Below are 13991 nucleotides of genomic sequence, written 5' to 3'. Positions count from 1 at the left end.
GGAGACGATCGTAGAGATGCTGGATGTAGTCCTGTGGAACGGCTTGCCATGCCATTTCCACCTGGCGCCTCAGTTGGACCAGCGTTCGTGCTGGACGTGCAGACCGCGTGAGACGACGCTTCATCCAGTCCCAAACATGCTCAATGGGGGACAGATCCGGAGATCTTGCTGGCCAGGGTAGTTGACTTACACCTTCTAGAGCACGTTGGGTGGCACGGGATACATGCGGACGTGCATTGTCCTGTTGGAACAGCAAGTTCCCTTGCCATTCTAGGAATGGTAGAACGATGGGTTCGATGACGGTTTGGATGTACCGTGCACTATTCAGTGTCCCCTCGACGATCACCAGTGGTGTACGGCCAGTGTAGGAGATCGCTCCCCACACCATGATGCCGGGTGTTGGCCCTGTGTGCCTCGGTCGTATGCAGTCCTGATTGTGGCGCTCACCTGCACGGCGCCAAACACGCATACGACCATCATTGGCACCAAGGCAGAAGCGACTCTCATCGCTGAAGACGACACGTCTCCATTCGTCCCTCCATTCACGCCTGTCGCGACACCACTGGAGGCGGGCTGCACGATGTTGGGGCGTGAGCGGAAGACGGCCTAACGGTGTGCGGGACCGTAGCCCAGCTTCATGGAGACGGTTGCGAATGGTCCTCGCCGATACCCCAGGAGCAACAGTGTCCCTAATTTGCTGGGAAGTGGCGGTGCGGTCCCCTACGGCACTGCGTAGGATCCTACGGTCTTGGCGTGCATCCGTGCGTCGCTGCGGTCCGGTCCCAGGTCGACGGGCACGTGCACCTTCCGCCGACCACTGGCGACAACATCGATGTACTGTGGAGACCTCACGCCCCATGTGTTGAGCAATTCGGCGGTACGTCCACCCGGCCTCCTGCATGCCCACTATACGCCCTCGCTCAAAGTCCGTCAACTGCACATACGGTTCACGTCCACGCTTTCGCGGCATGCTACCAGTGTTAAAGACTGCGATGGAGCTCCGTATGCCACGGCAAACTGGCTGACACTGACGGCGGCGGTGCACAAATGCTGCACAGCTAGCGCCATTCGACGGCCAACACCGCGGTTCCTGGTGTGTCCGCTGTGCCGTGCGTGTGATCATTGCTTGTACAGCCCTCTCGCAGTGTCCGGAGCAAGTATGGTGGGTCTGACACACCGGTGTCAATGTGTTCTTTTTTTCCATTTCCAGGAGTGTATATATTACGTGTATTAAAAAATAGGTGTGTAAAAATATACGTGTATTCCAGTTGCCAACGCTGTGTCAAAATTTCAAAGCATTCTGTCAAAAACTTTCGGAGATTTGCGATTGGTTACAATTTCTCTATAAATACAGATGTACTTGTTCGTTTCTTCAGAAACTCAAATCTCCGAAAGTTCTTCACGAATTGGTTTAAAACTTTATCACAACAAATCAAATGGTTCAAATGGCTCTAAGCATTATGGGACTTAATATCTGAGGTCATCAGTCCCCTAGACTAAGAACTACCTAAACCTAACTAACCTAAGGACATCACACACACATCCATGCCCAAGGCAGGATTCGAACCTGCGACCGTAGCAGCAGTGCGGTTCCGGACTGAAGCGCCTAGAACCGCTCGCCCACAAAGTCCGGCTTATCACAACATTGTATTCGAATACTTACATGTTTTTATATAGCTACAGGAACGCCAACTGGTATATATTCAACATATATGTAATAAAAGGGGAAACGTCATAAAAATATAAATGTTGGTTTGTTCAAAATCGTTGACCTCCGAAAGTCGTTGACAGAATGCTTCCAAATTTCGACAAAACCTTTGAATTCTAATATAGGCGTGTCTTGAGATACCTAATTCTTTAATATAGGTATATTTTTAACATACATAACATATATTTATATTTATATAATATATAAAGGGACAACACTTAGCAGAAATGTCAATATGTACCTTTCCACCGGCCATGGTGGCCGAGCGGTTCTAGGCGCTACAGCCTGGAACCGCCTAACCCCTACGGTCGCAGGTTCGAATCCTGCCTCGGGCATGGATGTGTGTGATGTCCTTAGGTTAGTTTGGTTTAAGTACTTCTAAGTCCTAGGGGACTGATGACCTCAGAAGTTAAGTCCCATAGTGCTCAGAGCCATTTGAACCATTTTTGTACCTTTCCGATTTCGTTCAAATTTTTACACGTTACTGTAATAAACGTTTTGCACATAAAGACTTTATGCTTTTTGATATATATGGAATAAACCATAATGAAACGTCGTTAGCAAACAGTTCTATTTGTGGCTTGCTGGTTTATGATTAGAATGCTACTACACAATCTGAATTTGCAGTAACAATAAACAAGTCTCATGGCCAGAGAGAGGAGTGAGGAGGAGATGGACAGATGGGATGGAAAAGATTGATGATGATGATGTCCACTTTCATGAATGATGATGAGGCTACAATGATGAGGACAACACAAACAGCCAGTCCCCGGGCGGAGAAAATTCCCAACCAGGCCGGGAATCGAACTCGGGATCCCGGAATCCAGAGGGTGGAAAAGGGGAAGGAGGAGATGGACAGAGAGAGGGGTCAGGAGGAGAAAGAGAGGGGGAGGAGAAGATGGAGAGAGAGGGGGGAGGAGAAGATCGGTAGAGAAAGGGAGAGAGTGTGGTGGACAGAGAGAGAGAGGGAAGGAGGAGGGGATGGCGAAGAAAGTCGGAGGGGGAGGCGGGCAAGGCAGGGGAGAGAAGGAGATTAGGACGTATATCCAGTTTTCAGGCATATAAGAAACGCGTGTTTTCATTTCTTTCTTTTCCACTTAAGCAGAGCCACAGCAAAGCGTGGCCGGGTAGAGCTAGTATTCCTATAGCACTGCTGCACGCGCCGCCAGAACTCACCAGAGTGGACTAGCGCTGAGGCGGCGATTACCAGCAGGAGAGCAGCGCTGCCGAAGCGGGCCATGTCGCGCGTGTTACTCGCGCGGGCCCAGATAACCTGCAAGCAGATAAGCAGTCGCATTAGCTCGGCCACTCCACTCACTACTCGAGGCCAGTGCAATTCGCGCCGGCGACTGTCAAGTGGAAAAAACAACGCCTCAACGCGTAACCTCTGCGACAGCACGACGTGGGGTGTTTATTTGGCTTTCGTTTATTGAACCATATTGCCAACACATTCGTACAAATATACAACATAGCGGGTCGTTATGATTAAAGTGTAGCTACACGCGGAGTTCCAGTGTGGGCTGCAGTTATCGCATGGCAACGAAACTTGGCAGATATGCTGTTGCATTAATGCGGAATCAGCTTACATTGAAAAAAAAAAAAAAAAAAAAAAAAACCACACACACACACACACACACACACACACACACACACACACATTAGTTCCAGCTGTGGCCACCAGGTGCAAATCTGGCGCTGTACAGTGTTTGTATGACGGTACGACATTTACAGTAATTTGACAAGCCGTAACGTTAGTGAGCAGTATGGCTGTCGAGAACAGAGATCCTGCTCTGTTAGCGAATCTGTTTTATGTGAACGTCTGCAGTCATAGTGAACGACAGAGAGTATCACCGACTGAAAGGTCTGAGGAGACGCCCGATGTCATTAAATCGTTTTAAAAACTGATAATGAAATTCAGAAACACGAGAGAGCTCGCTGCGGCACCTGGAGGATGCAGGCGTCCTATCCCACAGCAAGTAATTGACGAGGCTGATGGTGCTGTAACTGACCATGCAGCACGTGACCCTGACAGTGCTGCTGCTTGTGCAGTGTCACGAGAATTTTCCATACCATGGTCAACAGTAGGGCCTTTGGAAAGTTTTGCGGTCTATTTTACACTGGTACCCGTACAAGTTCCAGAAGATGCAGCGCCTGAAACCTCATGATCCACAACAACGTTCTGAATTTGCTCTTCGGTTTCTGGCACGGGTTAAGTCGATGACATGTTGCCGAGAAATATTCTGTGGAGTTAACAAGGTAGAGTTTACACCGCAGGGTGTTGTGAATTTGGGGTACTGTTAAACCGCTTGTTGGGCACGAAGAGCGTTTACATTCGCCGTATGTGACTATGTGGTGTGGATGCATAAGCACTTTAACCTCGGTCCGTTCTTCTGTCAGGAGAATACACCCAGACGGCCTGTCAGGTGTACCGTAACGTCTGCATGTCATCGGGACCTTCCTGGAAGCACGCCAGTCCTGCTTTGGAAGAGCGCAACTGTGTGAGAACCACTGTTCCATGGGAGATGGGGCAATACCTCATGTCGCTCACTCAGTGACAGATCTGCTTAATGGGACCTTCCACGAACGTGTTATCTCCGTAGGTTTTCCAGATGGATGGCCTGCAAGGGACGTCGAACAGATGTGCAGAACTATAGACCTATATCTCTAACGTCGATCAGTTGTAGAATTTTGGAACACGTATTGTGTTCGAGTATAATGACTTTTCTGGAGACTAGAAATCTACTCTGTAGGAATCAGCATGGGTTTCGAAAAAGACGGTCATGTGAAACCCAGCTCGCGCTATTCGTCCACGAGACTCAGAGGGCCATAGACACGGGTTCACAGGTAGATGCCGTGTTTCTTGACTTCCGCAAGGCGTTCGATACAGTTCCCCACAGTCGTTTAAAGGAACAAAGTAAGAGCATATGGACTATCAGACCAATTGTATGATTGGATTGAGGAGTTCCTAGATAACAGAACGCAGCATGTCATTCTCAATGGAGAGAAGTCTTCCGAAGTAAGAGTGATTTCAGGTGTGCCGCAGGGGAGTGTCATGGGACCGTTGCTATTCACAATATACATAAATGACCTGGTGGATGACATCGGAAGTTCACTGAGGCTTTTTGCAGATGATGCTGTTGTGTATCGAGAGGTTGTAACAATGGAAAATTGTACTGAAATGCAGGAGGACCTGCAGCGAATTGACGCATGGTGCAGGGAATGGCAATTGAATCTCAATGTAGACAAGTGTAATGTGCTGCGAATACACAGAAAGATAGATCCTTTATCATTTAGCTACAAAATAGCAGGTCAGCAGCTGGAAGCAGTTAATACCATAAATTATCTGGGAGTACGCATTAGGAGTGATTTAAAATGGAATGATCATATAATGTTGATCGTCGGTAGGGCAGATGCCAGACTGAGATTCATTGGAAGAATCCTAAGGAAATGCAATCCGAAAACAAAGGAAGTAGGTTACAGTACGCTTGTTCGCCCACTGCTTGAATACTGCTCAGCAGTGTGGGATCCGTACCAGATAGGGTTGATAGAAGATATAGAGAAGATCCAACGGAGAGCAGCGCGCTTCGTTACAGGATCATTTAGTAATCGCGAAAGCGTTACGGAGATGATAGATGAACTCCAGTGGAAGACTCTGCAGGAGAGACGCTCAGTAGCTCGGTACGGGCTTTAGTCAAAGTGTCGAGAACATACCTTCACCGAGGAGTCAAGCAGTATATTGCTCCCTCCTACGTATATCTCGCGAAGAGACCATGAGGATAAAATCAGAGAGATTAGAGCCCACACAGAGGCATACCGACAATCCTTCTTTCCACGAACAATACGAGACTGGAATAGAAGGGAGAACCGATAGAGGTACTCAAGGTACCCTCCGCCACACACCGTCAGGTGTCTTGCGGAGTATGGATGTAGATGTAGATGTAGAAGATCATCTGATCTGAACCCATGTGACTTTTGGTTTTGGGAACATCTAAAAGAATACGTTTACCAGCGACACGTTTTGTCTCTACCTGATCTGAAGGCCAGTATACAGGTACACCATGCTCAGACTCCACCGGAATTGGTGAGAGCGACTGTTCATCATGTAGTTTTACGTCTCCGGTGCTCGTACTGAATAAACTCTGTATGCGACGGTAAGAATAAAATCAACATTGTGCCTCACTCAGTTGTTTGACCTTTTCTGTCCCCGTTCCGTTCCTACATATGGAAAGATTTCTATACATCTTTCTTGCATTCACAGCAACAGATTTGCACCTGGTGACCACATCGAACTAATGTTTTTCCAGAGTAAATCGATTCCGCATTAACACACTAGGATATCTACCAAGTTTCGTTGCCATACGATAATTACAGCCCATACTGGACCTCTGTGAGTAGTTACACTTTAATAAAAACTACCCGATACACAGGCTGAGTCACCTCAAACTTTCGGAAATGGAGAGTGCTATTGACGTACGGTTTTCACAGAATGAATCGGTAGCCAGGGACTTGTATTGTTAGCCAATCAACAGATTGTAGTAACACTTTGAAAGTTTATTTTCTGTGTAAAGATACACGTTTTAGATGCAACAATGCCCGTTAACACTAACAAACTAAAAGTGAGGTGAATTAGAATGTCAGTGGGGTTTGTTGCAGATTCTAGTGCGAATCGTTTACGATATCTCATATTTTGAAAAGTTCCCACACCGGCACATGTACAATATCTGTGATAACACACATTAAAGAACACAAGTGTACACACTAGTTATGTGGATTCTGACAAGTAACGAGACAAGTGACCATCAACGGCTGTGTTCAAAATGACCACAGGCAGCGGTAATAAACGCTTCCAGCCTGGTATGGAATGACTGCCGAACACGTGCTAGCATTTCAGTGGAGACGTCCGATCTGGCTGCAGAAATCAGGCGTTGCATATCGCTGGGTGTAGTTGCTATTTCCCTGTAGATAGCATCTTTCAGCTTTCTCCACAGAAAAAAGTGTACATGCGTCAAATCCGGGGAACGGGCCGGCCAAGGTACTAGTCCTCTGCGTCCAGGTCAACAATTTGGAAACGGATCGTGAAGGCATCCTATTGTACTTCCTGCGCTATGGGATGGACAGCCATCACGTTGCCACAAGTTCCTCGTAGCACCCGAGAAGACGGTCTGTCCGGAGGTTGCGATATGTGTTCGCGTTCAGTGTTCCATATACGAAAAACGAGCCTATGCGCTGATGGTTCACTATCCCATACCACGCGTTTACATTCCACGGACGCTGACGTTCCATCTGACGAAGCCAATGAGGATTGTCAGCAGACAGTGCATGTTTCAGCGGTTTACCTGGCAATGATTGGTACATGTGGCTCCATCACTAAACAATATACATGATATGTCTGGAGTATCATGTCGTAATACCCATGTACTTAAATTTAACACGATTCTCATAATCTTTTCCACGCAGTTCTTGATGGAGATAGATGTGATGGGGATGGAACTTATGTCGTTGGAGAATATGCAGGAAACTTGCTTGACTCACCCAAATTCCTCGTGCGATTGCGCAGGAGCTAACGTGCGGATCAGCTGCAACAGCAGCAACAAGATAATTTCCTCGTCTACTGCCATCACTCGTTTCCTCCTGTTGCGTTGTCTAGGTGTTACACTACCATTTTCACTTAAGTGGTTGAAGAGGCTGATAAATAACTGGCGAGATGGTTGACATGTATTGGGATATTTTGCCGCATACACCATTCAAGAACGCACTGCATTCTCCATACACCGTGAGCTTGTCGACTTTTTCTGCGTTGATAAATCCCATTCTACATCTACATGATTACTCTGCAATTCACATTTAAGTGCTTGGCAGAGGGTTCATCGAACCACAATCATACTATCTCTCTACCATTCCACTCCCGAACAGCGCGCGGGAAAAACGAACACCTAAACCTTTCTGTTCAAGCTCTGATTACTCTTACTTTATTTTGATGATCATTCCTACCTATGTACGTTGGGCTCAACAAAATATTTTCGCATTCGGAAGAGAAAGTTGGTGACTGAAATTTCGTAAATCTTTAATGATTTCCATCCCAACTCGCGTATCATATCTGCCACACTCTCTCCCCTATTATGTGATAATACAAAACGAGGTGCCCTTTTTGCACCCTTCCGATGTCCTCCGTCAATCCCACCTGGTAAGGATCCCACACCGCGCAGCAATATTCTAACAGAGGACGAACGAGTGTAGTGTAAGCTGTCTCTTTAGTGGACTTGTTGCATCTTCTAAGTGTCCTGCCAATGAAACGCAACCTTTGGCTCACCTTCCCCACAATATTATCTATGTGGTCTTTCCAACTGAAGTTGTTCGTAATTTTAACACCCAGGTACTTAGTTGAATTGACAGCCTTGAGAATTGTACTATTTATCGAGTAATCGAATTCCAACGGAACTCATGTGGATCGCCTCACACTTTTCGTTATTTAGCGTCAACTGCCACCTGGCACACCATACAGCAATCTCTTCTAAATCGCTTTGCAACTGATACTGGTCTTCGGATGACCTTACTTGACGGAAAATTACAGCATCATCTGCGAACAACCTAAGAGAACTGCTCAGATTGTCACCCAGATCATTTATATAGATCAGGAACAGCAGAGGTCCCAGGACGCTTCCCTAGGGAACACCTGATATCACTTCAGTTTTACTCGACGATTTGCCGTCTATTACTACGAACTGCGACCTTCTTGACAGGAAATCACGAATCCAGTCACACAACTGAGACGATACCCCATAGGCCCGCAGTTTGATTAGAAATCGCTTGTGTCAAAAACTTGTGTCAAAAACTTTCCGGAAATCTAGAAATACGGAATCAACTTGAGATCCCCTGTCGATAGCGGCCATTACTTCGTGCGAATAAAGAGCTAGCTGTGTTGCACAAGAACGATGTTTTCTGAAACCATGCTGATTACGTATCAATAGATCGTTCTCTTCGAGGTGATTCATAATGTTTGAATACAGTATATGCTCCAAAACCCTACTGCAAACCGACGTCAATGATATAGGTCTGTAGTTCGATGGATTACTCCTACTACCCTTCTTAAACACTGGTGCGACCTGCGCAATTTTCCAATCTGTACGTACAGATCTATCGGTGAGCGAGCGGTTGTATATGATTGCTAAGTATGGAGCTATTGTATCAGAGTAATCTGAAAGGAACCTAATCGGTATACAATCTGGACCTGAAGGCTTGCCCGTATCAAGCGATTTGAGTTGCTTCGCAAACCCTAAGGTATCTACTTCTAAGCAACTCATGCTAGCAGCTGTTCGTGTTTCAAATTCTGGAATATTCCATTCGTCTTCCCTGGTGAAGGAATTTCGGAAAACTGCGTTCAATAACTCCGCTTTAGCGGCACAGTCGTTGGTAACAGTACCATCGGCACTGCGCAGCGAAGGTATTGACTGCGTCTTGCCGATTGTGTACTTTACATACGACCAGAATTTCTTCGGATTTTCTACCAAATTTCGAGACAATGTTTCGTTGTGGAACCTATTAAAGGCATCTCGCATTGACGTCCGTGCCAAATTTCGCGCGTCTGTAAATTTTAGCCAATCTTCGGGATTTTGCGTTTTTCTGAACTTCGCACGCTTTTTCCGTTGCCTTTGCAACAGCGTTCGGACCTGTTTTGTGTACCATGGGGGATCAGTTCCATCTCTTACCAATTTATGAGGTATGAATCTCTCAATTGCTGTTGCTATTATATCTTTGAATTTGAGCCACATCTCGTCTACATTTGCATAGTCAGTTCGGAAGGAATGGAGACTGTCTCTTAGGAAGGCTTCTAGTGACACTTTATCCGCCCACTCACGTCCTACTGCACGCTCAAGGAACACACGAACACCCTGTAAGGAAACATAACATCGTACCTAGCAACCGACGGGGCGGGGTGGCCGAGCGGTTCTAACCGCTACAGTCTGGAACCGTGCGACCGCTACGGTCGCAGATTCGAATCCTGCCTCGGGCATGAATGTGTCTTGAGATACCTAATTCTTTAATATAGGTATATTTTTAACATACATAACATATATTTATATTTATATAATATATAAAGGGGCAACACTTATTAGAAATGGCAATATGTACCGTTCCACCGGCCATGGTGGCCGAGCGGTTCTAGGCGCTACAGTCTGGAACCGCCTGACCCCTACAGTCACAGGTTCGAATCCTGCCTCGGGCATTGATGTGTGTGATGTCCTTAGGTTAGTTAGGTTTAAGCAGTTGTAAGTTATAGGGGACTGATGACCTCAGAAGTTAAGTCCCATAGTGCTCAGAGCCATTTGAACCATTTTACCTAGCCACCACGTAGGCTGAATGGCATAAACAAGTGTCAGTTTGGAGACTTTTCAAAATACAATACCTCGCAAACGACTTCCACTAGAATCCTGCATCATACACCACTGACATTTTAATTTACTATACCGTTAGTTAACGTCAAAAGACATTGTTCCATTTACAAAAGTGTTATGTTCGCACAAAAAATACACTTTCGAAGTATTATTACAATTTGTGAATTGGCCAACTATACAAGCCCCTGACTGTCAATCCGTTCTGTGAAAATAGCACATCAATAGCATTTTCCATTTCCGCAATATTTACGGTGCAAGTTTTATATGATTCACCCTCCATACAGAAAAATCACACTGCTAAAATGTGAACAATGAATTACAAATTTTGCACACTGTCCGCATAGGTAAAATGCATAAAGCTAAGAAACTTGACTTATTAAGTAGAGTAAAAATAAAAAATAAAAAAACGCACCAGAGATTGGGAGGCAGACACCGGTATGTTAGAGTGTTTATGCAAGGAGAGAGAGAACGCCAAACTTCATATACATAAGCTACAATGTCGTAGAAAAAAATAAAAAAGTGTTTTTAGTTTTGAGGATCTTCATGACACAATGAGAGTACTTGGTTGGAGGGGGCAGATGAAACTGCAGGAAAATAGCAAGTGGTTCACATCTCCTTTCTTCGGAAAGTCGCAGAAAGGATTATCCTTGATACCTATCCGATGTAAGCGGGAAGTAGTTGAATGATGGGTGGTACGCATTCGCACCACCCTAGTTTCCAGGGCCCTGCTCGCCTCAAATTTCAAAACTACAACTCACTTCTAACTACTGGCTGTATTGCAGTATGTTGTTTACCTTTTTGTAAGATAGACAGGCGCGAAACATCTGCACAGTCTTCCTCTGCCAGTTTCGACATCCATAATTCGAAAACAGAGGATTATAGAGCCGGGCACAGTGGCCTTGTTCGACAGCTGGTCGAGTTTGCCATTGCAGACCGGTCCCACAAGAGCTGGGGACCATAGCAGTGTCATTCGTATGCCTCTTCGTATATTTAGCAACGATTTTCGTACTATTTCCAGTATTTGCATATTCATTTTACTGTTACATTTCGGGTTTTCAAACTATTGCAGTACACATTTTTCGGATACTGTCAGCAAGTTCTCGAGCACTGCATGACGGGCAAATTTGAGAGTCTGTCGAATCGCTACCGCTTCCATGGTAACATTTGAACAATATAGGGGCAGGCGAAAGTACTTGGAATACTTCAGCTTGGAGGCAAGAAATGTGCATTCGACTTTACGATTTACTTCAACGGGCGAAGCTTCTCTTCAACGCTAGGAATGTTTTTACTAGTAACACCCTGCCTGCAATCTCGGACCCACTTCTCCGTTTTCAGGGAGTATCCTGACGTTTATGGAACTTACGACTCCTTCAGTTTATCGCCTAGCAGTAAAAGAAATTCAGAGTTGTAAATGTTACAAGCGCTGCAGACGATGGGATGCAACACTCTCTGTAAATGGCAAACTATTATTCCCACATCAGAAGTACGTTAATTAGAGGTTAACAAGCCTTTGAGGTTAGTAGTGACAGTCCTCTGTGAGATAATTAGTTTGGGATTGTACTTATTTCATTACTAGCTGAGTACCCGGCGTTGCCCTAGTATGTCTTTATTTCACTTCCCCATCTCCTTCTTCCCCCTCCCTCTGCCCATTTCGTCTGCCACCTCTGTCCACCCCCTTCTGCCGCTTCTCTCTGTCCACCCCTCCACTCTCTGTCCATCCCCTCCTACTCCTCCGTCAATCTGTTACTCACTGTCTCTCTGTTCATCTCCCACTCCCCCCCTCTCCCCATCCACTCCTCTTCCCTTCCTATGTCCGTCTCTTCTTTACCCTTCTCCCTGTCCACCTCCTCCTCTTCCCTTTCTGTGTCCATCTCCTTCTCCTCCCCCTCTCTGTCCATCTTCCCTTATATCTCCTGAAATATGCATCGTACAATGACGTACTTCGTAGGTACATTCAGCAGCATACGGGGGTACTGTCTGTTAAATATGTTGCGAGTTGGTAGCAAATAAGCAAAAAAGATAAACGTCACGACATGAAGCCTGTTGCTACAGTTTTACTACATGAGCAGCGAAAACGTAGCTAGCGATAGACTTCTTTCCTTTCATCATTTTGTGGGGGTTGTCAGCGAGCGAAAGTTTCGCAAAAGTTTGAAATTATGCGTTTAGTTTGTTGCAAGTCTCTAACTTCTGTCGTTCTCAAATCCGGTATAATCCACATACTAGCTATGCAACTTGTACGTTACGCAACAAATAGTGTGGAAGTACGGAATAAACACGTTGAAGAAACATTGTTTCATTATTTAGAATGGTATCACTTAGCACATACCAACGACGAAAAGCATTTTCAAAACTGTTACGACCCGTGGCTCTACCCTTCATTCGATCCCTGCGAAACCCTACATTTCAGCAGGATAACGCACGACCGCATGTTGCAGGTCCTGTACGGGCCTTTCAGGATACAGAAAAAGGAAGAGTATATAACTTTGTCAAAGACGGAAAATTTTTTCCTAACTCGCGTAACATTCTTGAAATCAATAAGTATCTTATACTGTACACTTTATAAAGTAGTCTATGTTTTTCCTCAAGGTTCGAGGTATTTCCTTACCAAATTTAATCGAAATTGGTTCAGCTGGTTAGCAATAATAAATTTAGGCGTCATGCATGATGCGGCAGTTTTTGACGCAACTCAGTACTACTGACGTTACATATCCTGCACAATTTGTAGTACGTAGATATAATTTTTCAGGTACATTCAGTGGCATATGCGAAAACTGTCTGTAAAGTAAATTAAATGTATTAGTGATTGTGAATATGGACAACCATCAGCTGTACAATGGAATGACGAAAATAAAAATTTGTGTCAGACCGGGACTCGAACCCGGATTTCCCGCTTATCTCGAGCGATCACCTTACCATCTGGTTATCCATGCACGACTCACGGCCAGACTCAGTCTTCCATTAGCCCTCAAACATGCGTCTACAACATGTACTCGCACGTCCATTATGTATATTGCCGTACAGGCGAGACATTTTATTTGAAAGTCGTTTGCCCTCTTTTGGCAGATAAAAACGATATTTTTCCAAAGAAAATTCCGCACGGGCTGTATCAATGATTTTTATTAAATCCGCGACCGGTTTCGCACCACTTATCGGTGCATCCTCAGGCAATCTGCACCAAAAACAATATAATAAGACCTCATATAAACTATTCCATCTCCCAATTATGATGTATAAACTGAACTTTTAAACAACCAGTTTTTTGAATGAGACGAGAAAATACTCACATACGCTACTTATAACACGGTAACTTTGAAAATTGCCCTGTAGCACTCCCCACCATTCACGACCTATATACCGTCATCTGGTGAAAGCGGTAATTAAATTTTTTTTTTTTTTAATTTTTTAAATGATGGGAGCGGCGATGACCTAGAAAATAAAAATAAAATACCAAGCTGATAAAACTCCCCTAAACACGAACAACGAAGAGCGCAAACATTAGCACGAACAAACAGCGGAACCTACCGTGCAAGCTGAGAGGAGTCGCGCGGTAGCGGAGGACGCGGCCCGACTGACTGGCCGAAACGCGGAGAGCGCTCACGCAGAGGCGCGAGCATCGCCAGAAGCCGGATGACGTGTACAAGATGTGAAGAGTGGGGGGTGCTGAACATTTGATAAACAATTCCATAGTCTATTTTTTAAAAAGTATAATACCATACTAGGTGGTCAATATAAAACCGTAAGAATAATAAACGTGGTGGTTCTGAACGCGTAAGGCCCAGAGTACGCATAAAAATATATAGGACAGACCCCACTAACAAGTAAGCTATAGGGGTAAGGCTACCTGTTTAAGTAATCAAAATTTTCTAAAAGACTCTTGTGCCTTAGATCGG

At 45.2% G+C, this 13991-nt stretch overlaps 1 protein-coding gene across 1 annotated transcript in view; it reads right to left on the bottom strand.

Moving 5' to 3' along the window:
- Positions 1-13645, bottom strand: part of LOC126161491 (uncharacterized) — a 66832-nt gene extending 53187 nt beyond the window's left edge. Inside the window, exons 1-2 of the mRNA XM_049917388.1 lie at positions 13624-13645; positions 2885-2981 (exon numbers count right to left, since the gene is read on the bottom strand). Coding sequence (XP_049773345.1) covers positions 2885-2948 — 64 coding nt within the window. The 5' untranslated portion in view covers positions 2949-2981; positions 13624-13645. The remainder of the gene's footprint in view (positions 1-2884; positions 2982-13623) is intronic.
- Between the last annotated feature and the right edge of the window lie 346 nt (positions 13646-13991).

This window comes from Schistocerca cancellata, chromosome 2, assembly GCF_023864275.1.
Source record: "Schistocerca cancellata isolate TAMUIC-IGC-003103 chromosome 2, iqSchCanc2.1, whole genome shotgun sequence".
In the NCBI taxonomy this organism is placed as follows: Eukaryota; Metazoa; Arthropoda; class Insecta; order Orthoptera; family Acrididae; genus Schistocerca; species Schistocerca cancellata.
This window is presented reverse-complemented; position numbering and strand designations above follow the sequence as displayed.